The sequence below is a fragment of the Echiichthys vipera genome (genome assembly GCF_963691815.1).
Source record: "Echiichthys vipera genome assembly, chromosome: 6".
Lineage (NCBI taxonomy): Eukaryota > Metazoa > Chordata > Actinopteri > Perciformes > Trachinidae > Echiichthys > Echiichthys vipera.
The window spans coordinates 19469118-19495358 of NC_139831.1; the positions used below are offsets into that span (position 1 = coordinate 19469118).

General features: G+C 40.9%; 1 protein-coding gene across 8 annotated transcripts in view; it reads right to left on the bottom strand.

The window, feature by feature from the left end:
- Window positions 1-26241, bottom strand: part of nlgn3a (neuroligin 3a) — a gene marked incomplete at its 3' end in the record, with an annotated part of 97288 nt that overhangs the window by 64448 nt on the left and 6599 nt on the right. For 3 of the 8 annotated variants that reach the window (XM_083914693.1, XM_083914695.1, XM_083914692.1), the window contains 2 exons: window positions 18530-18589; window positions 10475-10624 (listed from right to left, as the gene is read on the bottom strand). In XM_083914693.1, coding sequence (XP_083770819.1) covers window positions 10475-10624; window positions 18530-18589 — 210 coding nt within the window. Of the gene's footprint in view, window positions 1-10474; window positions 10671-18517; window positions 18590-26241 lie in introns of all 8 variants that reach the window. The other 5 variants (XM_083914694.1, XM_083914699.1, XM_083914697.1 and 2 more) reach the window with 3 other exon arrangements.

Here is a 26241-nt window from a genome sequence, read left to right on the forward strand (position 1 = left end):
CAAAATATAAAAAAAGTTTTGGCAGCCAGTGGCATACCTGTAAATTGCAGCTCTACCCCTGAATCACTATTAGGTCAGATTGTGCTGCGGTGGAAATGGAAATGCCATCTCTTATTGCTCTACCATGCCATGCCAGTGTAAGCGAGATAGCTGCTTAGTCAATATTAGCCTCCCGTCTTTGAGGATCTAAATCTCCATCCACAAAACTAATTTTTCTGTGCCAACAGACTGAATAAGAATAAGGTTTACTTATGTTTAGGATGTAAATGAAGGCTTCACAAGAAGCAAATCTTCCATCTCTACCAGTAAAGGTCAAACTTCCGTCAATAAAGCATCAGAACCACAAACATTGACACAAGGTTGACATTTTCTTTAGTGAACCACCGTTCCATCTGTGCACTTCATATTGCCATCTTTGGATGAAGTGTTCTATTTTTACATGAGATGCTGCAGAGGACCCCTTGACCAGATGAAAGCAATTGTTGGGTTAGCTCTTTGATGTCTTTGTAATGCATATTTACTGTTTTGGTGGAAGAACTGCGATCATCTGAACATGATTTCCTCCCAGGGCAGTGCTTTCGCAAAGCTTGCTTTGCACAGTGAAAATCACTACTGTACCGTAGAAATTGATTTCTTAATGTCACAGTTTTTTGAAATGTCAGGCTTATGAAATGTAATGAGCTTTGTTCCTGCTTCCATTTGTTGTAAGATGAAAAAGAAGGACAATTTCTCATTAAAAATACATCAGCAATCTGAGTTCAAGTCACAACAGCGAGGGGGAAGTTTGTTGTTCATTCAGTGTAGAACATCTTTACATAATACTGCTATGGTGATTCTGGGCAGGTGGTTAGACTTAAAGAAACAGTACCTTCCAACCTTTAAGAGGTATTTCATATATCAGCCCTTCAATATACAGTATCACAACTGGTTATGCTTCAGAGCAATGGAAAATGGAAAAAAATAATGAAGCGCTGTGCCTGCAAGAAGTGCAGTTGGACTGATCATGTCAAAGTTGGAATTGAGTCCATGGAAGTGAATGAATTGGATGTCCATAAAATCAGCCCGAATACTTGTTTCTGAGTGATCAAATGTTAACAAAAATTGAAGATACCTAATAAACGTTTTTTATTCAGCTGCCTTGCTGTGTCTATATTTCACTTTCTAATTTATTAACTGTGATTTTTTAGCAGATGAAGCCAATGAGATGAAATGAAAACAAATTCGTTCTCTACAGCTGTGAATGAAAACAATAAGATGGTAATTATTTGTAGAAAACCCCAATATGCAGACCGTCATGTTAACTGAAGATATTTTAAACTGATGCTATCAAAAAAGTACTGGAAATGAAAACATCCTGTTTTGTGAATGTGATGCTGTCAGTGCTAATTTCAAATACGCTACATTTCCTGTGCCCGCTTCCAATACAGGCTACAATGGGTTTTGTCAGTTATTTGCTTTCATTGGGAGGTTGTGGTCGCAGAATGTGGTTGCAGAATGTTTTGGTTTGCATTAACTGCAACATATTACACCTCTGATATGATTGCAGGAGAGTTATCAGTATTTACATCCATGCACCATTTCCTGTTGTGCATGGGTAGGTAATGTGAATGGCGGACCAAGCCAGTAAAAATGAAAACTACTGTATGGCGAGTAATTTACGGAATGAAAATACATTGAATGGCTATTGCGAAAAAATAACCAACTGTAAATCATCTAAAAAACAGGGTTCGATTCACTGAACATATTAAGGATAATAACGTAAACACAGTTTCAGTTTCATCAGCCTGTTGAGCTTCAAGATGTCATTGAATTTATATAATTTCATGTCTGTCTGGGTTTAATAAAAATACTGCATGGCAATGGTGCAAAGATACCCAGTTGGAGGTTCCAGATTTTGGACGTTCCCATCAGTGTGCAAAAACACAATTGGTCTTGATTGGTTGCCCTCACTCAACAACTGACTAAGTTATTTCAATCAGGGAGGACTCCAGCATTTGAAATGACACACTCTCTGGATGTGGTACGGATTGCCCTGTCAAAGCATAGTACTGAAAACTGCAACTTACTTTAGACAAGATTTAATACATGAAAACATATTATAAAGTGTTTTTACAGAAACAACATAATCAAAAAGTTTGAGTGTTTGAGCAGTGCATGTGAAAAAGATTCAAGATCCTGCTGTGTAAGTGCTGTGTGACATCAATTGCTCCATTATTTCCTGGGACTACTCTGTTTTTCCTCTTCAGTTTTAATCAATACTTTTCAAGAGTTTTAAGCTTGAAAGGAAACATCTTTTTAGGGGACGGTGAAAAGCCAAGTCCTGGGAAACCACAGGCCCCATCTTGGCTGTGTTTTGCAGAGCCAGACGTTTGTTGCAGTGTGTCTGGCAAGAGCAGCTTAAGAGTTAATTTCCTGGCAGTGATTTGTTGGAAAGCAGCATCAACAAGCTGCTGCAGACTGGAGCATGAAAACCATTACTTCAATCCCTCACTCCCTGACATTAATAGGATGAATAAATGTTTTTGTTCTCTGGTTAATTTGGATGAATTCATCCAAATGGCATTAAAAACAAGTAAATATCCATCTCAGCTCTCCTCCTGATAATAGGAGACAAAGAGAACTCACTCTGCCTTCGCCTTTTCTTCCACCTACTGTTTGAGAATTCCTCTGCTCTGCGCCAAGCTCATATATCAGATGATAACCAAAATGACTGAGACTGGGAACGCTTACTGAGGGAGGCTCTTTATTTTAAGTTGATTCACCCTCGCCACACAGGAGGTTGTCAAGCCAAATTTTATTCTGTAGTAACTCAGAGCGTTTTTTGTGATCCCACACATCCGATGTGACAAATGAGACGCATCCGGACTTGATATACAAAGATACAATAAAATCAGCAGGAGCATTTTGAATCTAAGAGGAATACACCACAACAATATAGATCCCTTTTTCCCATACACTGCAACTGTGAAGTTATATAGATATTACCTGGAGGACCTTTGAAAAGGTAAATGACCAAATCAGTTGGATCAAAAATCAAACGGACTTTACCCTACCAGTTCCCTGGTTCAACGTCTGTGTAATGTCCGACTGAGCCATGTATGAGAGAATTCATAGCTAGTGAGTGGGGGTGAGGATGACGTTTCTGTCATACAGCTTGTGCAGCTTCAGGTGCATTAACCCTCCTTCCCGACACGAAGAGGTCCTATCGTGGTTTGCATGTAACCCTGGAAAACCCAGGATTACAATCAGATCTGGCCAACCAGGATGCAAGTGTAAAAGAGGAAGATGGTTTTCAAAGGTTATACAGGAAACAGATTTACAGATTACAATATTACTACTTAAAGCTTTGGTAGGCAGTTTATTTTTGGGGCATTTCTGCAAAAATTCCATAATAATCTGTCATCATATTGTAATGTAAATGTTCTGTGAAAAAACTGGACTTCTGCACCTCCTCTTGGCTATCTTTTTTAAGCTTTAAGAAAATCTAGCCCCTGACCGTAGAGAGAGAGAGAGAGAGAGAGAGAGAGAGAGAGAGAGAGAGAGAGAGAGAGAGAGAGAGAGAGAGAGAGAGAGAGAGAGAGAGAGAGAGAGAGAGAGAGAGAGAGAGAGAGAGAGAGAGAGAGAAAGAGAGAGAGAGAGTTCACGGCTGCAGCGAGTACAGCTTTGCTGTGAAAACAGAGGTGAGTCCTGGTCTGCTGGATAGCCTTGAGCCTAGCAGCCCGGCTCGTCTGCTGTGTTTACATTTCCTATCATACTGACCAGAGGCCGAGGCTGCTGCATCACCTAATGATGCCATCCAAATAAGGAGACATTGGAGGCGGCATGAGAGGAAATGTAAACGCGGCACAGGAGCCGGTATTCATGGTAAGCTAAAGGCTAATCCCAGCTGTGCAGCTTCTCAGTGAGAGCGGCTACAAGATCATGTGGAAGCCGGTTCTTAAATTCCAGCAATGTCTTATGGCCGCAGACACATTAACATTAAAATCAACATTTAGAATTTAGTTTATCAGGCCGCTGCATCCATGCACACTGCTCGGTGAGCCTAAGGATAGCAGGTTGAACTGCTAGGAATAGTTGCTTTAATCTCTGAGAGCTACTGTCAGAGATTAAAAGAAAGTCTGACAAATGCAGTAAAACTGCAGACAGTATAGGATATGTGTCAATATCGGCGAGCCTTTCAGAGATGTTGCTAATAGTTTAGCCTTCTGCTGTAGGGCTCCATGTTTCTGAAGAGCCTCAAATCATAGTCGGACATCTCAAAGAGTTTACAAACCCACAGGTTTGCAAAGAAAACAAGAATGTAATCTTCATAGAAATGCCACTGTATAACAGCGTCAGGATGAAATGAATGACTCGTCTTGTACAGGTTACTGTGTAAAGCCTGTTTGTGTTTGTGATGTGTGGATTGCAATTAATGTCTGCAGTCACCACAATTAATCCGTCAAATGGGCGGGTCGGTTCATAAAAAATAACATTCTGATTAACAGCGGACTGGTGAAATAATACATCATTAAAGAAATATATGAACTACATTCTATAAATGTGGCAGAGCTGCAGAGTTTCTGTCCACTGATGCAGCAGACAGCTGATCATTTTTCATCAGGCATGTGTGTCGGTGTTCCCAAAGCTTAATGTTTCGTTCTGAGCAGAACTCCGCTGCAGAGATGAATGGTGACCGTTCACATGCACAGTGTTCGTCTTCCTTCAGTGGCACTATCGTATGGAGAACACTGCGAAGCGGTGCACAACACTCATACAGGGACCAGTAGAGGGGGGTGAAATGTCTATGCTGGTGTGGGTCTCTCAGACAGAGAAAATTATTAATTTGGATGGGTAGTGGGTGGATTATTTAAGAGTACACACACATTTTGATGGCATCTGAGCTGATCCGTACATAGCTTGTGTGTTAGAAGGGGCTTAAGACAGAGACGGAGAGCTGCTGGAAGAGGTCTCACTCTATTTTAAATCTTGGTGTTTTTTACCTTCTTCCTATTGCAACTTTAACCATGTCCAGCAGATAACAGTGTCTCTGTCAGGAGGCCATGAGCACACTGTGCACTGTTCATCTCTCAGTGGAACTCAGAAGTAATTCTTCAGTAAGTAGTGACAACAATACAAACGTATGATATAGACCTTCTTTTGCTCTGCAGTTTTGTTCACACACAGCCATACATATCCTTTGCTCCCCAAATCCCTGGCTAAATTACCAAAAGTAACTATCTTTAGTTTAGTAGAGGTACAAGAGAGAAAGACAGAGTCACTTACCACACAAAATAACTCTGGCAACTGAACAAATCAATGCTACATCACCTGCGCTGCTGCTTCAGCGCTGCTTGCACGTATATTCATACAGTAGGCTGAGGTTATTCTGATTGGATCTAAAACTATTCTTTGAAGGCCTGAATAACTTGGATGGACTGAGGTGACAGTCCATAGCTGTGACGGTCTCACCATGAAATGGTTGCGATCAGAGAGATACGGAAGATAGACATCTAAGGTCACAAATAAACCCTGTCCAAGGTGAAAATTCTCCACAAGTACAGACTGTACTTGACCGTTCTCCAATTTAGAGAGAGGAAGGAACTCACCTTGAGTTTTGGCAAGAGAGGTAGCCTTTGTTAATTTTTAATGCATTTGGAAACTAGTAATTAAGTGTCCCCCCCCCCCCAATGGACTGGGAAATTGACATGCTCCGGAGAGCCAGTGAGTAATTATATTTGTAAAGAGCAGTGATACAAGATACTCCCCTCTGACTGGGACTCATTACACATCGTTAGAGAGGGGAGGCACACACACACACACTCACACACACACACACACACACATACACGCACGCACGCACGCACGCACACACACACACACACACACACACACACATTTGTCTTTGTCTCTATGACACACATATACATTTAGATCAATGAGCAAAAATCCAAACACTGTTTCTCTTTGGTAAACAAACTCTGCTCTTCAGGTCCCCTGACACGAGCAGAGTGTAACAAGCCCTAACAGGACAGTCCAGACAGTGGAAAACTCTATTCACCATATTTCATCTGGTGATGATAGTACTGTGGTGGGTAAATAAGTAATTAAAGATTAAATCTGAAATGAATTCTCATTCATCTAAATAGTAGAAGGTTCAGATATGATACTTTCCAAATGGGGCCTCAGGAGAATTGCGGTCCACCCTTTGATGCAATAATTACCATCACAGCAGCATAGAACTAAGAGCTGCAGGGGGATGAGAGAAACTTGGTGGACTCCTCTTTAATTGGAACTGGAGTGGCAGCGACTCAACACATGGTCTCCATGCTACCTCTCCTTACTACAGTATTTCTTTTTTTTTCTCTCTGCAAGTGTTTGTGCTTTACTGTAGAATCTTAAGCCGCCTTTCACATGTACTACTACTGACTCAATCCAGCCTGTCATTTGGAAAACACCAAACAAATGCTAAATCTATATTTCATAATGATCTGAGCACAATCTTTTAATGACTTTGCTCCATTTGACTGAAATGTTTATAAGCACTGCAAAGCTGGAAAAAGTATTGCTACAAAATCGGCAAATTAAATTAATGCAAAAGATTAAAAAAAAGACATCCATCACTGATATTTAAAAAGGTTTCATCGCTGTCCAATTTGTTGACATATTGCAAAAATTAGAAATGCTTTCAGTGCAGATTTGTTAGTGAGGGCTGTTGTTGCCTAACAGTTTGGGTCTATTGCTTCTGTAAAATGAGTAACTATTGTGATTGTTGTGTGTATTTCAAAAGGTGTTTACTGCATTATTAATGCCATACTCAGATTGCTCCAGGATGGCGGGAGAGCTATAATATTGTCAGAAAGCGTAGTTTGTTGCCTTGTCTGCTTTCACTTTAAACTCATTATCTTGTCTAATTCTCTCTGCCTCCATTATTCCCTCATCCCTTTAAGCAGCCTAATTAAATGAGTTTTCATTTTTTCATTAATATTTATTTATTTATTCTGCATTTCTACACAAAACTGCATCACCCAGCGTGGAATCTAAATTACTGATTTTTTTTCTTCCATTATTTAAATGAAGGGAGTCCTGCTGCATAGTGCTTGAGTTGAAGCTATGGAAGGAGTAAAAACTGCTGCTCTCATCTACTTTAGCTGTCTGATGACCAAGTGTTCAACTCTATGTGCAGTGGTTAATGTACAGTGTCCAGTACAAACCGATAATCTACTCCACTTAATGTCTGTCTAGACTAGATTAATTGTAAAACTGTAAGCGGCACCCATATTCAATAAAAAAAAAAAAATTGCAAACAAAAATGAAAACATGTAATTACGGTTTCTCTTGTTCTCAGGATTGCAATTCGCACTTTATGACTGAAAATCCTCCGACAGCTTAGAGTTAATTGGCCCATCATGGTCTGATTTCTCTCTGGCCTTGGTTTTATTTGGTTTTTGAGTGTGTCTGTAATAACAGTTTAAAGCCGCACCATGGGGAGATTACCAGACCATATAGCGATGGACATTATCGCTCAACTACATGCATCACTTCTTCTCTGCTCATTTCTTAGAATGGCTGCTGGGGAGCTCCCCCAGAGAGCTTTGTGAACTGCACATTTGTATGTGTGTGTTTGTGCAAAACTGCATCTGTCTGTATGTGTGTGTGGGTGTGTGTGTGTGTGTGTGTGTGTGTGTGTGTGTAGATTATCTTTGCTTGTGCCTCACTGTGTTTGTCTGTGTGCATACTAGCATGTGTGTCAAATGCTCAGGGTACTCGTATGTGGTGTTTGAGGGTGTGTGTGCATGCATGTAGAATGACATTTAGCGAAATGTGGCAGCGAGTGAAGAAACATCTGACTCATAATTGAAGTGCCATGAAAGAAATATGATCATGAATCTGTATTAGGCTTACGTGCTCAGCTTTAAAAAAGCAGCAGCAGCAGCAGCATAAGGCAGCGGCTCAGCCAGTACTCAGACTACCTTACAACCCTGAAGGCTAATTACAACGCTCAAAATGATACTCCACAAAAGTGACACAGGAAAACACAGCCCATTCAAGGCGAGCAATCCTGATGACAAAATCGATAGGCCGTAGCGCTCTCATCTCCATCAAAGAGTGTCTCGGGATGAATATAGCTGTGCCTCCGTGATTCACCCACACCAGTCATCTCAATGTCCTGGAGGATAAGGCAGCACCACTCCTCAGTCACCCTCTTCCTCATGTCGAGCCCTCAGAGCAGCAAGGTGAGGCAGACCGCTCCTTCAAGGATAAGGCTTAAAGGAGCCTATATTTTATATATCTTTTATTGTCAACAAATGTCATAAAAAAGACAAGACACTTTTGCCTTTTCACCCTTAAAATAATGCAATGTCTGGTTGTGACAACTCGTCACAGATATTTCATACACTTATGTCATACATTTCAGAGGCCTGAAAAGGTAAAACTATTCAACCTTTTTTATGTAGCAGACTTATTTTCTTCTTCTTCTTTCTTGTCATCTTGGGGCAACTTCTTATGAGGTCACAACCCAAAGGTTGAGAATCACTTATATAATTTATTCCTCTGTGCCATAGACTTACATTGTTGTCCAAAAACTATTAAAAACACATCACTGGGTGACATGTTCCTTCAACATGATGATCGTGGATGCTGTCATTTATTTGAGTCAATGCTGCATACAACTGTGCTGCTGCTGTAAATACTCACTAGCACACAAGTGAATAGTAAACTAATACTATGTAACTTTTGAAGAAAGAATAAGAAATATATTTTCTTACAAATTAAACATTTTTAAGTAATAAAACACACACTTTGTCAATTCAATGCTGCAAAAGCCTTTGGTCTGGTATGACCAAATGGCAACCTCCAGGCCTGAAAAGTGTAGCCAATACTGAAGTGCCTTTAACCTGCATTTTTTCTAATGGCGAGTAGGGGGCGACTCCACTGGTTGAAAAAAGAAGTCTGATTGTATCAAAGTCTATAGGGAAAACGACCTGACTTCTCACTTACCAAATTATTATTCAGTAAAGATTTCTGTCTTATTCAGTATTTGGTTTTACTAAAAGAGACTCTAAAGAGTTGGCTGTGCACTAGTAACCATATTGGATAACTTAGCTGCGCCCTCTCCCAAAAAATGGTCTATCCAAAAACAAAGATGGCAACCGTCAAAATGCCAAACTCGAGGCTTTAAAACAGTAGCCCACAAATCATTGGGTGACTATGTCTACTCCTTATATTCAGTTTATAGGTATGACCAGTAGCGAATAGATATTGCTTTGTAGATAGTGAAGAGTCAGTTATCTACTTCTCTACTCTTTGCTGCTGTAGTTACATTATATTTTCACTTTTGCTAAATACTGTATTTATTATGTGGCCAAAATATTTCGCCAACAAATGCAATGTTTACCGCTCTTTGAGTAACATTTGCCAAAAACTATAAGGCCAGCTGTTTTAGCAAATTACTTGACATTGGTGTGAAAAATGAAATGACATATTCGTTTAGATTTAAATATTTAGATCTCCAGTTGGAACCACAGACAATATAAAGAAGTCAGACAGTACTGTCAAACAGATTTATGAATTGCTGGTTTTTGTTTTTTTCATGACATTTGTCACCCAAAGGAAACTTATACAGTAGAATAACACTTACCACTTACACTTGCCATATTCTTTAAATTAACAACAGCCAGTGGTCCAAATCTAAGGCAATATTCTCGACAAATGCAAACAAAACACAAACAAACATAACAAAAATAGGGACATATACATTAATATTCAAAGTGTTTGTAAGTGGTACACAACCTCTCAAAATGTAAAAAAAAGAGTGATGAGGGAAATAAGCTTTGTCAGAGAGATGGATGGAAAAGGTACAAAGCTTGGGTACTGTGCTAACAAACTCCATTTTATGTTGCTGCAGCTGTTTCCATGGAGCTCTCTCCGTCTCTTTTGCTCTCTCTCTGGTTCTCTGCCTCTCCACCCCCCTCCCTCTCCCCCTCTCTCTCTCTCTTTCACATACACACACACACACACACACACACACACACACAAACACACACACAAACACACACAGACACACACAGACACACAGTGACTGAAAGAGGATTCAGCTGTGTGAGTCAATCTGCAACCAACTGCAACTCAGAGAGAGAAACCCTCGTTCTCTCTAACAGACTCTTCTCCTCTCCTCCATCTCTCCAGCATCACGCCCATCTCATAATTTTTTTTCAACCTCATTACAATAATTTCTTAATTTATTCTAAACCCCAGTCACAACAACAAACCCACATTCAGCACACTCAATTACTGTGATTTTGATACAAGAGCACCACATCAACAAGAAGCACAGGAACCAGGGCTGTGTTTTTTCCTCAGCCTTATATGGAGTGTATGTGGCAATCAGCAGTGCTCATTACACCTAGCTGCCCTATAAAGATGGCCCAGAAAAATGTCCTTGAAGGAAGAGGAGAAGTATTCAACAGAAAAGAAAGGAAAAGCTGCTTACCGAGGACTCCGACACGGTAGTTGAGAGTGATAACGATGACATTCCCGTAGCTGGCCAGGACGCTCCCATCGATCATGTTGCCTGTCCCCTCCATGTAGGATCCTCCGTGGATGTAGACCATCACAGGTTTGGCCCCAGTATCTCGTATGTCTGCAAGAGCGGCCATCATTAACACATTCACATTGTCGTCCACCCACTCCGATCAAGGGTCAGCTCAGATTCAGATACAGCAGATACAGTGCATGGTGGCCACAAACAGACAAGCATACAGTCACCTCTCAGATACCAGCCGGAAGCATACAGTCTGCTGGCCTACTAATGGAAACAGAGGCAATAATCTTTCATATCTGCTCTATGAGAAACAAATTAATGTCCACTCATTATGTCGAGTTCAACTCCATTATAGTAATTGGCCAACTCAGCTGAAAATATGGCTTGTCATTTACCTTATAAAATATGTATCTTATACACCAAACTATTAGGGTTGTATATGGTGTTGTGTTGCCATCCAGTAGGCAGACCCACTTTCAATAGACACGCAGGAAGCCATTAGGGAGAATAAAGAGAGGTACTCTGACACATCTCCTAACCAGGGGGAAGGCTAATCTGGCTTGACAGTGATAGGGAAAATGCAGTGGCTAATTACACAATGCTACCGTGCGCCTCCTTTTTACACAGGCCTATCTCTGTGCAACAATTTATTTGTACAGCCTTGCTTGGCATTGCAGGCAGTTAAATTTGTGCTTCAGTTTTAGTAAAATGTTGTTTATTCTATTCCCAAACCAGGGCTTGATACCCAGCTGGAGCGACACTCCAGCCGGATAAAGCACATCCAGAGGTAGGGGAAGAAAAAAGCCTCTGTTTGAGGAATAGACTGAATTACTGGCTGGCTAGCTAGAGCTGGGAGACAAGACAAGAAACTCTCTCTCATTTTCACTCACTGCCCCCCCACTCGCCGTTCTGTGTAGCTTCTAGCCTTCCCCTCCCTCACTTTGTATCGCTTTCACTCACAGACTCTCCCCTGTCTCTCCCGCCTTCCCTCCGTCTCTGTCCAACTCCCTCTCTCTCTTTTTTCCCCCCTCAAGCCCTGAGAGTGGTGAGAATGAGAGGGGTGGGAGGGCAAAGAGTGAGGAAGAAAGAGAGACAGAGAGCTAGAAAGACAGACCGGAAGGAAGGACTAAAGAAAAGAAAGGACAAAAAATAAAAAGGAAAGCAAAGAATCATATATAAAAAAGAAAGGGATAAAAATGGGCTCCGATTTAGAAGGGTGGTATTGTATTCTGGTTGCTATGGTGACTGAGAGCCAAAATTTAAAATCCTCAAGAACAGCTAATCGCAGCTCACATCCTGCACAGCCCAATCTGCATCTACAGTATCTGCAGGCACTGCTCGTCGTTATGCACCCCATCACATTAGCATGTCTAACACCGGGACAACTACTTAAATGTATTTTGTAAAGACACGTTTTTTTTTTCTTTAACTGCCTATAGCAGAGCTCAGCCCTCACATGTTTTCTTGTTATTCCCTTGGTTATTCATGGCCCTGTTAAATTTAAAAGCAAAGCAATAACTTGTATATGATGTGGCCTTATTTATGGCTTTCTTTATCTTGCTGGTATCTGAGGAGGCTACACAGTGAAATGTGATTTATAGCTGACACTTCTCTATGCACACACTTATTTAAGACAAGAGGAGGAGGAGATGCATGGGGTGAGAAAGCATGAAAGGTACAGTCAAAGAGGGGGATAGAGGGTGGGGGGAAGAAAGGGAGAAAAACAGCATATCCTACACAAGCTACTCAAACAAATGGGCCACAGATACAAGGATAATGGCATAAAGGAAGACTGAACAGGGGGCAGAAATAAGAAAAAGATTAGTCATGTCAATGTTATCAGTCACCTCTTTTGTTGATTCACATTGGGTCTCCATGACAACAGTTAAATCCCTATGAGAGAGCGATATAATACTTTGCAGCTCCACTTGTTCTAATCTATTTATTGACTTGATCTAATGTGGGATGTGCCACACAGATGTGATGTATAGCTCTCCCTGACACTGATGTGTGTCAGAGAAAAATATACATGCAACAGATCCCAACTGAACTTGAGAAATAATAATCCTTTTTTTAAATACATCCACATGTGGGCTGCAGCACAGCATGACGCATAGATCATGAGGTGAGTGACTCTCCTAACCAATCAGGCGAGAGCTTTATCGGTTGCTGCGGACAGCCTAATCTGGTGTAACAGGTGACAAGTGGCCACCTCGAAAGAAAAGCTGCTTCTCGATTCGCTAACTTCTCCAGGGCAAACACAACCATTACCTCGACACACACATATTCACAGCATCAAAATGTAGCACAGTGCTCTGTGCTAGAAAAGAAACAGAGATAGGTTCATTAATGCACAGACTGGTATATTTGCAATAAGACTCACATGCACAAGGAGTTGGAAAAAAAAGACAAATAAACTCATGTTTTGGTGATGAACAAAGAAATCTGTGGGTGATAGAAATCCAGATGAAAGCGGATGTGCAATGGAGAGTGAGCTGAAGAGAAAAAGTTTTCTATAAAACACAGTATTTGCTCATATATTCCTCCCAGTCACAGCATGCAGCACCTGTCATACTGTGACAAACTCTCAGCACATATCATACATACAGCAAATAATTGTATCAGAAAAATACATGAAAAATTGCCAATAAATAAATAAGTCTTCTGTTCACTGCACCAGCTTAAATAGAAGGATTGGGGACGGACACACCTACAAATACATCACAGGGGAGGCATTTTAGCAACACCTGAGGAGCACAAGCTTTCCTCTGTGTGTCGCAGTGGCTCTGGACTGATTGGAGTGTCAGTGGGAGGCATAACTCAGGCCTGAGCTGAGCCTCGAAGTGTTGCTGCTGCAAGTAAAACCCACCAGGAGGGCTTGGAGCACTCGTTCACTCCTCCCCCATATGGTTTTCTCTCCCTTCGGCGTACCTCCACTTTTTTGTCCTTTGACTCTGCCTCCATTGAAAACAGTCAGTCATATATCTGACGTTAAGCGCCCCTCCAGAACTGGCCTTGACACCCTGGAGTGGGACAGGACAAAGGCGAGTGGAGATAAGTGTCGGTGGCATTCACTGTGTCAACACTTGCTAAAACATGGTGGCTGTCAGCAGCTATCAGTGAGGTTTGAGGTGGGAGGGAACGGGTGACAATGTCCTGATGTGGCAGGACATGACACGCACCCTACTGTAGTGCTCTTGTCAGGCCAAGCTTCACGCTTCACTCATGACCAGTCCATCACTGCCCATGTTCACATTTAATAAGTGCATTTATTTGAACTGGGGAGCTCCTTGCAAAACAGGCAGTGTAATTACACCGAATTATACGGCAGCTCCTGCCGCTGTACAAGTTGCTAACAGTATTCTGAATGTCAACGAATGTCTGCTTAATATTCCCTTTATACTGAATCAAATTAGCTAGCACTGTGTGTGACAAGACCTTGGAGGGGAAAAAGGCTGAAAATATATATGTGTATATATATATGAGGAGCTCTTTTCCAAAACACTATGAATCCATTTTAATAGTTTTCAGGAAAATTACATTTTTTACCCAGACCCACACATTTGGTTAATATTCAATTTATCTTTTCAAAATGGTTTATGGCTCAGTCTGAACATGTTAACCAGACGGACGAAACAAAAAACTCTCCCGCTTCAGAGCGCCGCCATGTTGGATCGCATAGAATGCTTACTGAATTCTGATTGGTCAAGAGGACATATCGCATTTAGGCTAAAAATAGGTTTGGCGCTGGTCGTAGTTCGGAATGGAACTGCATCTTGCGGACCATTTTAAACAAGGAAATATAGCGATTTGGCATGAAACATTGATGAAGCAGTGAATAGGTTCTGTATACAGCAAAGTGGCATGACAAACTCTTTTTTTTAAAATTTGGCTTTTATCTCGTTTTGGAAAAGAGCTCTTCATATATATATATATATATATATATATATATATATATGTGTGTGTGTGTGTGTAAAGGAAAAATAGTATATGAAAAGCAGCCGTGAGTGTGTGCCTCCACTATGAATCTTGACATTGCTACAATAAAAGTAATGGGAGGCATAACCTTTATGTGAAGGTGACTTCCTGCTCCCTGTCTAGTGTGTTTATGTGTTAAATATGATGTTGGCAAAGAGGCAGACAGAGAGAGACACAAGTTTGTTTGAGGGTTGAGAGAAAGGAGGCGGGGATAGACGTCGGCTGAGTGAAATAAAAGGGACAACACGGTGTGAAGCCTACAAGGCTATTAGCCAAAGCCCCTTACAGCTGGCCTGGATCTAGATGAGAAGAGAAGGCTGTAGAAGTACTGTAAAATCTAAGACTCACAGACAGCCATTTTCGTCTCTAAAGAAAGCCTGCCAATCTTGGTGCAATCCACAAAAAGGTGACATTATACTGTACAAACTGACTGAAGGGTTGAGGACAGCAGACCAATAAACGTGTTACAGAAGTGCCACCCCCGAGTGAGCCTCAGTGAAATTTTCAAAGCCAATCACCACCCTCGTTCTATTCTCTCGATTTTTCAAAAGCAGTGCACTTTTACATGTTTTTTTCCCTTGCTAATTATTTCGTGCCACTCAAGAGGAAGGACAGGGGGGTACATGACAGCAACAGTCTGGGTCTCCCATCCTTTGAAATGGCCTAAATGATGCCCTTGTGGATCAGCCATTAGCAGCAATGCTTATCTTGGAAAGAAGCTGAGCAGCAGCATTCCACATATCTCTGCATAAATGGGCTTCAAGGGGCATGATTTCTCAGCCCTGCCACATCACAGAGAATAGGATAGTGGCAGAATGGAGAGAATGTTGTGTGAATTGCCCCCACTGTCGATTCACCAGTCTCCAGCCTGCCTGAGCTGAGGGCTTTGCTGGATGGGGATCCAGTCAGGCCTGTGCAATGGAATTAATGGTAATACCAAGGCAGGTGGAGCTCTGCTCTGCTCCTTGGCACAGCAACGATGGAAAGCTTCTCTGGGGGGGTGGGGGGGATATGTGTTTGTGAGTGTGTATGTGTGTTGTCTATTTGGTGCCTGCTTCTGGAGCTCGAAGGCAAGCATTGTTGATGTGTAAAAGTGCATGCGTATGTGCATGCTTCACTGGTTTAATGGATGCAGGTTTACATGTCTGAGTGTGTGCACACTCATGCTGGGTGGAAGCATTCGTCCTGATTAGAGCTAGAGTCTCAAAGTGCCAAATGACACACACACACACACACACACACACACACACACACACACACACACACACACACACACACACACACACACACACGCATCTATTTTTCATCAGTGGGAGAGGGCCGAGGCAGTAGTGGTGCAAGACATTCTAGAGGGGGAGTAGGGACGGATGCCTCTCTCTGCCTAACACTGGGCAAAGTACATCGGTACCACTGCCATGTTCCACCTGGGAGATTTAGCCCCTACACACCCTGCCTTCCTCTATTTACATGCCCACCTTTATCTAACGACAGCAGGTAGGTGATTGATAGCTTGTGCTCCTTTTTTACTGTTCAATAAGCCTCTGTAAAATTTAGACTTGATTGTGGGGCGATGTAAATCACAGCAACTTGGCCCACACACTTGTGTTGCTGGAGGAAGTGTTGCATAGAATTTGAATGCACTCGAAGGGGTGCCAGGGGGTTGACTGTTGCTCAGACAGACAGGCTGACACACAAAGGGACAGATAGAAGGACACCGGAAGAATGGCTAAGAGGGGGAGCCTCAGGAACAGCCAGTGGACAGAGACATGTAGTTTATTTTGTTTATCGCCTTGTCTCAGTTGGATGTTTTAATTGCTTTTTTTAAATTACTATTCAATTATATATGTTACTTACATTTATTTTGCATGTGTGAGAAATCCTTTATTGTTCCAATAAAACTTATTTGAATTCAAGAGTGTGTCTAGAGGGTTATAACAGGCGGGAAGGCGGCTCAAATCTGGTGTTGGGAGGGAGGGAATTAGCCCAAGATAGACAGACTGCCAACTGAGACAGCATGGTAATGTTGGGATGAACAGACTGAGAGATGGAGGGGGTTAGACAGAGACACCATATAAGACAGCTTTCTGGACTGAATGAGAATATGTGGATAAGAGGTGAGAGAGTGGGAGCTCTGCTTCTGCTCTGATTCTACTTGGCCTTTAACTTGAATACAAATGCCTGATTTTCATTGGTTTTGCATGCAATGCATTTACACTAGACAAGAAGATTGCTATTACCCGCAATAATAGTATATCCACTTGTGAAAGCAGTAGTATGTAAGACAGTTTAGTAGGACTTTGTATTATGTGCAGTGTATTCAACCATCATTCAGTTAGGGGTGAAGTTAAGTTTTCTTTAACAGTTCTCTTTGGGAGCATTTACACAGGGGTATCCCTGATCACTGGTTTCATGTGCTGGGGCCATGAAACTTCAAAACAGAAACATTCACCAGAACAATGGAAATCTTCCGGATCATGTTTAGCGATTGATGGCTAACTCTGTCACACATGCATTAGTTACAGTGCTGTGGCAGAGATTTTGCTGGGACCGTATTGTGTTTCTACGGTGATGCTCTGTAAATAGCATTAGTTGCGCTCAGTAAAGAATAGACTTGTCACATTTTCAGTGAGGCTAGTCTTGCACAACAGCTTGGAGCCCAAGCCACTGTGCGTGCATGCAAAGACTTGCCAGACAAAGGGATCGGCGCTTGTCAGCAATTTTGAACGGACTTAGGGCCACATACACTGATGCATGTGGGCTTGCTTGAGGGAGGACAAACATACACGTGTGCACATATACACACAGTCAAGCCAAAAACATGAAGACAATCTGGCTTCAGTTGCAACAGCTCGCCCTGGGCTTGAATGAAGAAACACCTGTGTGTCAAAATGGTGCCATGGCAACGCTTCCTGTTCTGTGATCAAGGCCAGCGTGAGGCTTCTCTCTGAATGAAGAGCCCACTGGCAAAGAGGAAGGAGCTTCACTGCAAACCCTTAAACATCTGGAAAGAAGCCTGGCCTGTGGGCATGTGGTGGGTTTAAAACCCAATGCAAGATCCACAGTAAAGCCGGCATTAATTGTGCCAACATTCAAGACATATGTAAAAAGATATGGCAACTTGGTGTGACATTGCAGTTTTCCTGCCAAGTACAAGGTCCATATGCCCTAAACATGTGCTAAGGTCCCAAACAGCTTTGCTGCAGATATACAGTCTTCTTCACCAAATATACACATAATGTGCAAAAATCAAATCCGTCCGTATAAATCAAGGGTTTACTTTTGATACCCAACATCATGCTTGCATCACCTGCTCACTTTTGCAAAGGAAGACAAGGGCGGGGCGATATCAAGGGTTTGATTTAGATTCAGAGACATAAGCCGTTTCTGTTGCAGCACAAGAATCGTCTCTCATTCTAATCTCGGCAGAGATCCACCCTGAGCCAGGAATATCCCAAGATAAATATGGAAAGTGAACAATGCGATTGCTGAGCAGCAACTTCCCATTTTCTACACCTCTCGCCTCTAATCCTCTCCAGCAGCACTCGTGAACTGCCGCTTCTTGTCTAAATCTGCTGGCAGACCTGGTGAACAGCCTGATATTACACTGCTGCTTCACTTTCCCTCTGCCATTATCGTCACAAATACAGCTGCTGCATGACCACACCTTGAGGGGCTCTAACCACTGCCTCTGCCCTTGTAATAACAGTTGCTACAGTCACTATGTGAGATATTAACATGACTCAACCCAGGCTTGGTTATCCAGACAGCTACTCGATCCCATCTGAGTCTGAAGCCAAACACTCTACTCATCGACTGAATTTTGATACTTAGGACCAGAAGACCTCACTCACACACAAACTCGGACATTTTCATCGAAGACAACATAGTTCATGTGACAGGGGTGCTTGATGATCGCATTTGCAATTAGAGACACAAATAAATCAAACAAAAACCATATGTAATGAGAAAACAGTGGCATTTTTAGAAAAAATATCATGCACCATCGTTGTTCACCATGGAAAATACCTTCATCTTCATCACCGTCGTTATCCGACAAATCCTCGCCCTGTTTTTTTGCATGGGCCCCTGTTAGCGAAGCAGGCAGAGACATAGAGAGGCACAGGGAAATTCAAAATAGCATGTTTGGCAACACACAGAGTAAACAAAAGGGCAAGTCAATAAAAAGCAGTATTTAAGACCATGTACAAATAATTACAATGCTTATTTAAATACACTCTTCTTAACACTCACAGCACATACAACCAGAGAAAAATAAATATTCTTAATAGTATAGAAATAAAATAAAAACTACATGGGTACAAAAAAATCAAAGCACACCTTGCAGAAGGTAACTTAAACAAACCTCAACTGTTAGCATAGTCAGAGCAGAGTCATACACCACTGGCAGTTTCAGAAAAAAAACTTTTTAGATTTATTAGGAAATCCTATGAAATCCTATAAATCTGGGCGACAAAACTATTGGATTAAATCATTGCTGAACAAATGAACCTCTGACATGTAAATCTGATCGGTTTTAATTGCATTCTAGAAATGGCTTTTTGAGGAGGGCTTTGGTGTGTTTAAAAGACTTTAGTGACTTTCTATTCTCTCTGGAATGTGCACCTTACATCAGTTTCTAACTACAGTTTAAGTAACCATAAAAAGACAAATACAATAATATTAAGAGAATATGTGGCTACTAGCCACTTAAACAATATAAGAAATCCGGATGCATAAAACCGTTGAAAGAACAGCGTGTTTACACCACAAGGAAAAGCATGTGAGGGATTGCAAGTACCCTGGAGGTAGCAGAGATCTGAATAAATCACAAGTTTGTGTGTATCATGTATAGTCAGTGATGTGTGCAGTTACTTCAGTTTGTCTCTTTGCCCTAAAGAGTAGGTAATATGCTGTTGTCCCTGTGCTAAATGTTATTCTGAAAATCTAGCCCCCTAGCGCCTGCACACCATGAACAAATGTGAACATGCCCTATCTTGACCTACCGCTTACTCATTGGAATTCTAAACTGGTTAGTTTGTTATTATTCTTTAATGGCCACTAGTTGCAGAGCCTGAGGATATCAATGCTGGTAAGTCAGTTGGTCAGTCCCATCAGTCCATCCATTCAACAAACATCATCTATTGACAATAATTGAAAGAAATATGGTATTTTTAGGAGGATTCCACAATTTTGGTTATACCCTGACCTTTCATCTGGCACCACTGTCAGTTCAGATTTTCCTCTTGAGCAATTCTTGACACAGAAAATTCTCATTCGTGACCTTGGATTTTTTCCCCTTGGTGCAATCACAAGGCCAATATGAATACAGATTAATATCAAAATCTAATGGGCTGACTGTCATGGAATGTACTGAAGCATTCATGATTTCCATAAGATATCTAGCGTCTAACAAAGCGTTGAAACAAACATCACCTCATCTAACATCACATGGTTGTTTAAGCTATCATCTACTAACTACATCGATCATGAGACAAGATACGTCGTGATCCGGTTGCGTCCATGGCTTAACAATTTCTTGGGGGGAAATTCCATAAATTCCTGTTACTTCTATGGACAGTTTCCAACTTGGAACATTCTCGGAATTTTTTAACCCCAATAATGCCCCTTGGAAATACAATGACAAACTGAGAAGCCCCACGCTAATACACATTTGTGAATTAGTTGAATTTATAAAACAGATGGCTCGAATCAGGCAACCTGATTGGTTGCTAGCTGTGGTATAATTCCTGTATACCACTCTGCTTTCATCTTTTTATACAGTGTAGGGGCTTAAACATAAACCTGCAGAAGATTTCAAGATATTTACAAAGTGATCAGTTAGTGTTATTTTTTTCAATACATGTATAAAGTCATTGGTTATCCTTATTTATACAACGCTCTCTGATATTGGAAATGTCAATCAGCTGGGCCGGTGTGTCGGTGACATGGTGGTGGCTGAGTATTATCCTTAGCTTAAGCTAACCCTACATGTTCACGGAGGTAGTAGCTAAATCTGTCCACAGAAAAATGTTTTTTTTCTGCAGATGACATGGTCATAACAGAATTGAGCTGGCAACGCAGTTTAGTATTATACATATAACATATTCATACATAACAAAGCTGTCTTTGTAGTTTAGTAACACAATTATTACATAACCTAATCTAAAGGTGAGGAAATTAGCTATAAAAAGCAATAGTTTCTTTGACAAAGCAACAACCCCAAGACTTAAGTAAAATACGTGTGTTGAATGCTTAGTGGGGTTTAAGGTTACATACATATAGGTTACATGGTCATATGCATAAATATTATATGTCACAGCATAGGCCAGAGTTGAAACTGTCTAAAGTAACTTTCAGAACCTCAACAAGTGCACTACCTTTATGACAGCTCTGTCTTTAAAAGAACGTGTTCTTATAGATGCATTAGTAAGTCGGTTCTACCACCAGCTTCGTGCTGTGGGATTCATAACGCCCCTTTATTGAACACTTCACACTTATCACAAACCCTGCAGCTTCCTTTCTCAAAGTGGCTTCTTCTCTCCATCACTGCCATCACTGTGTATAATTTCTGAAATGCCTGAACTTGGTGACTGTTTTATCCAACAGTCCAAAACCCAAAGATATTCAGCATGCTTTTACAGAACATGAAGAAAATCTGCCAGTATTCACATCTGAACAGTGTGAACCAACTGATTTTGCATTTTTGCTTAAAAAAAGACTTCAAAAATGAAATAGCAAAACTGTTGCCAACTATTTGTCTGTCAAGTGACAAATTGATTAAACAACATTTCTGATGGTGAACAAAAAGCGTTCTATCTGGTCATTTTATTCCTTGTTCTTGGTCATTCTATGTTTTACAATCTAACAATTATTTTTTACTATCCATGAATCTGCACAATCATTAAATATTTTCAGAAAATAGTGAAAATATCCCAGCTAACTTTCTCACAGCCCTAGGAGTTGTATTTAAACTGTTTGTTCTATTCAACCAACAGTCCAAACCCAAATATATTAAATTTACTATCAAATATTACAAAGAAAAGCATCACATCCACACACTGAGGAAGCTTCAACCAAAAGATGCCTGAGAAAATTAACTGATTTTAAAATTGGGTCTCTGTTGCAGTTCTAAGTGATTAAATATTATGCATATACATAACAGACATAACAAAACGTGTTCTCTGTGTTGACACATCCACCCACGCCTCTGTCTTGCAGTTTTACAGGATCTGGGATATATGTGTGGTCTATATTCAGTTTCAGAAACTTTGCAATGTCTACAAGTTAACGTTAGCTTAAGTTGACTGGTGACTAAATGGGCAGTAGAAACGGTATCTGTTGCCTAAATCTGTCCATAGATAAATTATTTTTTTCAGCAGATATCTTAGTTACAACAGGATTAAGCTAGAAAAGCAGTTTAGTGTTTATATGTGTGGTCTTTATTCAGTTTGAGAAACTTCAAGATGTCTACAAGCTATGCTAATGCTAGGCTACGTGCGGTTAAATTAACAAGGCAGCAACAGGCTAAATGGCCAGCAGGGCCTATTTCTTTGTAAGAACAATGCTTTATGGAGGATTTTTGTTGATAGACACCGTTTAAATTGGAATATGTCCATCATTTTAATATTGCCATAGTTTGGTAACCGTTTTATGAAAACAATAGCTTTGCGTCGGGTCGAGTAACGCCCCTTAGCCATGATATAATCCCATCATACAGTTGTGAGCTAACGCTTAAGTGAATAAGTCTACCAATGCCAGGCCAGGTCCCTAGAGGATGATCCACAGACAAGGCTGTTTGGTGAAATAAATTTGGTGAAGTAGCTCTTTTCCGAATTGCAAGTCACTGAAAGTTTTTCAAATATTATTGATGTCTTGTCTTTCCTGTGGACAAGCCAGTTATTTGGACGAAGTCAGCAGCAAGAGAAACCTCTTTGGCATTAGTTAAACAGCTTTTATTTGAATGAATGCACCACCGTGTTTGAACGCCTCATCCATTGTTAATTGATAGATGCAATGCAATATATTGCATAATGTAACAGGCTGAGTGTCGTGACATTTACTGAGTACATTAAAACTCTAAAAGTGGAGAGCCCTTTTGAATTTGTTGATTCCACAGTGTGCAGTGACCTTGTACAATCTAATAATTTGGCAAATGAATGAATAAATATGTTGTGGGGAAGCAGGAGCAGACTTTTAATTTGTATTAGCCATTGGAAAGGGTAATGTGACTGGCTTGCCAGGTGTGGTAAGACACATGCTCTTCAGTCATAAGTGATTGCAATCAAAATGTATCATCCTTTAACAACAAACATGTAAACTTTTGTTGCAGATGTTTCCTTGACTTGATGTCAATAAAGCCTTAAAAAATGATAGAATTCTATCGTAGCATGTCCACAAAAACAACCCCGCTTAATAAAATATAGTGGGGTATGTTATTTCAGGTAACAGTGAGACTAGGGCTGCAGCCATGAAACCTTTTTGAAATCGAGTATTCTACCGATTATTCCATTGATGAATTGAGTAATCGGACAAAAAAAAAAATTGCAAATAAAATAAATAAATAATTTTAATTTTGCGTTATTACAAACCTAATAATACTAATAAAGAATATATTATGTCTGGGATAGGCCTATTTGGTGTGGCAATCTAACACAGGGGTGGATGCGTGAGTTAGTCTGTGATTGTGTGTGCACGCTTGTGAGGGAGAGAGAGAAAGAGAGAGTGAGAGAGAGACGAGATGTGTGTGTGTTGTAGGCAATACTCTATTGCTGTAGGCAATTAAAAATTAATAAGTTACTATTTAAACAATTCAAAGTGGTGCGTACAATTCTACCTGACGTATGTGTTTACTCAAAAAGGTTTCAAAAACTATACAGCTTTACGTTATTTGTCTTATTTACAGGACAGCGTGTACATTCTGTCTCTACATGGCTGTGTGTTTATAATTCTCAGAAAACTCCAACATCGCTGGAGATTCACTTGTTCAAAGATCGTTTGGTAAATTGTTTGGGAAGAGGCTCCACTCCTACAAAAAACAACTAAAACAGTTGTAACCCCTACCCCAAATGCTGTAAACGTAGGGGAAACACTGCATTGTCATGAAAAAGTAAACGTAGAGGCATTCACAGGGACAGCATTCTCCCATTATCTTTCTGTTTTTAACAACTGCAGTCACTACGGCAACCGCAGACACACTCGCCAGTTAACAGGGTCACTTGTTAAACAGCAGCGCTCAGCGAAGCGGCATTAACAACGGGATGCTTTCAGCTCAGAAGCTGAATCATCAAAGACATTGTTGCCTTCTTTTATCTTCACCCTCCGTTATTGCGGCAACTGAAATCCAGATGTAGTGGTGCGCATCCGCAAAAATGGTGTGAGTGGAACAATGATCCCTGCGCTGAGCAGGCCGCATAACGCGCAAAATAAGAATTATACGAATCCTCAAAGATTTTGCCTCAGATTTACTCGACTAACTGTTTCAGCCCTAAGTGAGACCATAAAATTCAATTATTAATCAGGCCAATACATCATCAGATGCCACAGCGGTTCATAACCTTACAAGACTAGATTTAATAACTCTGAAATATTAAATGTTTGTTGATATTTTTGCAACAATTGCCACAGAATGAGCAAAAATTCACGTCACAAGGTAATCTGGAACATGCGTTTGAATGTATTTGATTCAGGAGGTGAAAGAAAAACAGGCTATGCAATCTATTTCTTAACTACAACTAATCGAGGGGACGCATTCAACGACACATGCCTTTTATTGGAATAGCTCATTGGGGAGCTTAAAACCACTTTTGCGGGCAGTCTTGATAACAGTAGGTTGTAGTAATGAAACTCATGGATGCCAACTGCTATAAAAATCCACAGAGCAAGAAAAAAAAGGAGAAGAGAGCTTAAAAAAACAACTTTAAAACACAGCTCATTTTGCTAAGTTCATGGTTCTCAGGACCGATTGCTGGATGGTGCACAACAGACAGCTACATGACAATTGCAGTTGCCTGCTCGTCAGTTAATGGGGGTCGTTTATTGGTCAGAAAAGAAAAATCTAAACCGTCATATTTACTGCCAACCCAGTGATCTCATTTGAAGTGAATAAGGAATAAGAACTGCTAAATTTAGTCTAAAAATGGCTTTAGTCTCAGATTCTGGAACTTTAAACTTGAACAAATTTCATAGTAGCACCAGGTCAGTCAGGAGCGTCTTCCTGTTCCTGTGTAGGAAATGACTCCCATTAAGCTACCAGATGTCATGTCTCTCTCATGTAGGCTTCAAGAGAGCCTACAAAAATGTTTTAGAAGAATAACGGCCAGCACTCAAACAAAAATGCTTCACCTGCTGAAACAGCCTCCTTTATAGCTTGTTAGTGATTGCGGCTATTCTATTGTTCACTGTGCCGTTGACATGGTAAAACAATGATGTTATTGAGTGATAGTGCTTCAGACAGGCATAGATTGGATGGCAGGTGTCGACAGGGAAGCTCTGTCACTTTGAATTGTGTTGTCTGTGAGCCTGTGTGTGTCAAATGCTAGATCTATAATAGGAGCTGTGAAACATGTGACATCTGCAGTGACTCAGCAAGCAAGCCTATATTTGACCTTGAATCTTTTAAAGTGATGCCGCAGTGACAGAGTGCAATGTTCAAACAAAACTACAATGAATTGACAAGTTTCTTTGCTTAGCCGGCCTCCAGGAGTCGACATTTGCATCTCTTCAAAACAGGCGGCATCTCTAATAACTGCTTTTATTCATGTTCCTTGACAGGCAAAATAGAAACCTGTCGCATTTATCAAATCAGGTTCAAAGGAACCTTGTTTGATGGGCTTACTTGTTACATAAAGGCTATTGAAATTTAACATTTCAGCAGGATGGAATTGCAAACAAAAGACGTTCTAGTAGTTGGCTGTAGAGGTTTAGCACGTGCACGCATTGTACGCATGCACACACACACACACACACACACACACACACACACACACACACACACACACACACACACACACACACACACACACACACACACATACACACACACACGCAAAAACAGCTATAGAGTGCTCTCAGACTCAAGAGACTTCTTGACTGAATCCAAAATTCACTCAATACATCGTGGAAGGGCTGAATGTTAACTGCCTTTCCTTTGCTGGAAAAAGGTTTGCTGACAATAGATGGGCCTTAGAGTTAAATATCAGAAAGGTCAGAATGTGGAAAGGGACTTAGTGAAATGTGAAATGTTGCAGCCTTGACAATTTAGAGCAGTTATATTCAGTCTCTAATCCTCAGGTGGCCATTTTTCTCTTTCAGAGTGCACAGATCCATCTCTCCTCCTGTGTCTCTCTCTCTCTCTCTCTCTCTCTCTCTCTCTCTCTCTCTCTCTATCTCTGTCGGTCACCATCTCTCTCAATCGTTCTCCCAGTGTAGAGGTTAAGGAACAGCTTGGGAGGGACACATAAGAGAGAATGATGGAGAATGCAGCTAAAAGGTTAAGGAGGCTGTAATCCTGCAGTAAAGGACAGCCAAAACTCACACTGCGCTTCAGCTGTTCCAAAAATAAAAAAACCCATAAAAAACAATAAATAAAAGGCAGCCAAGTTGTCTTTCTGCCTGTCTACAGCCTGATAATGGAAAGAGACATGTTTAACAGAGACCATAGGCTTCTGAGTATAGAGGCAGCCTAACACACCGGGGTCTCCTAACTCTGTTCTAGATCCCTAATGAACTATTTATTCCCC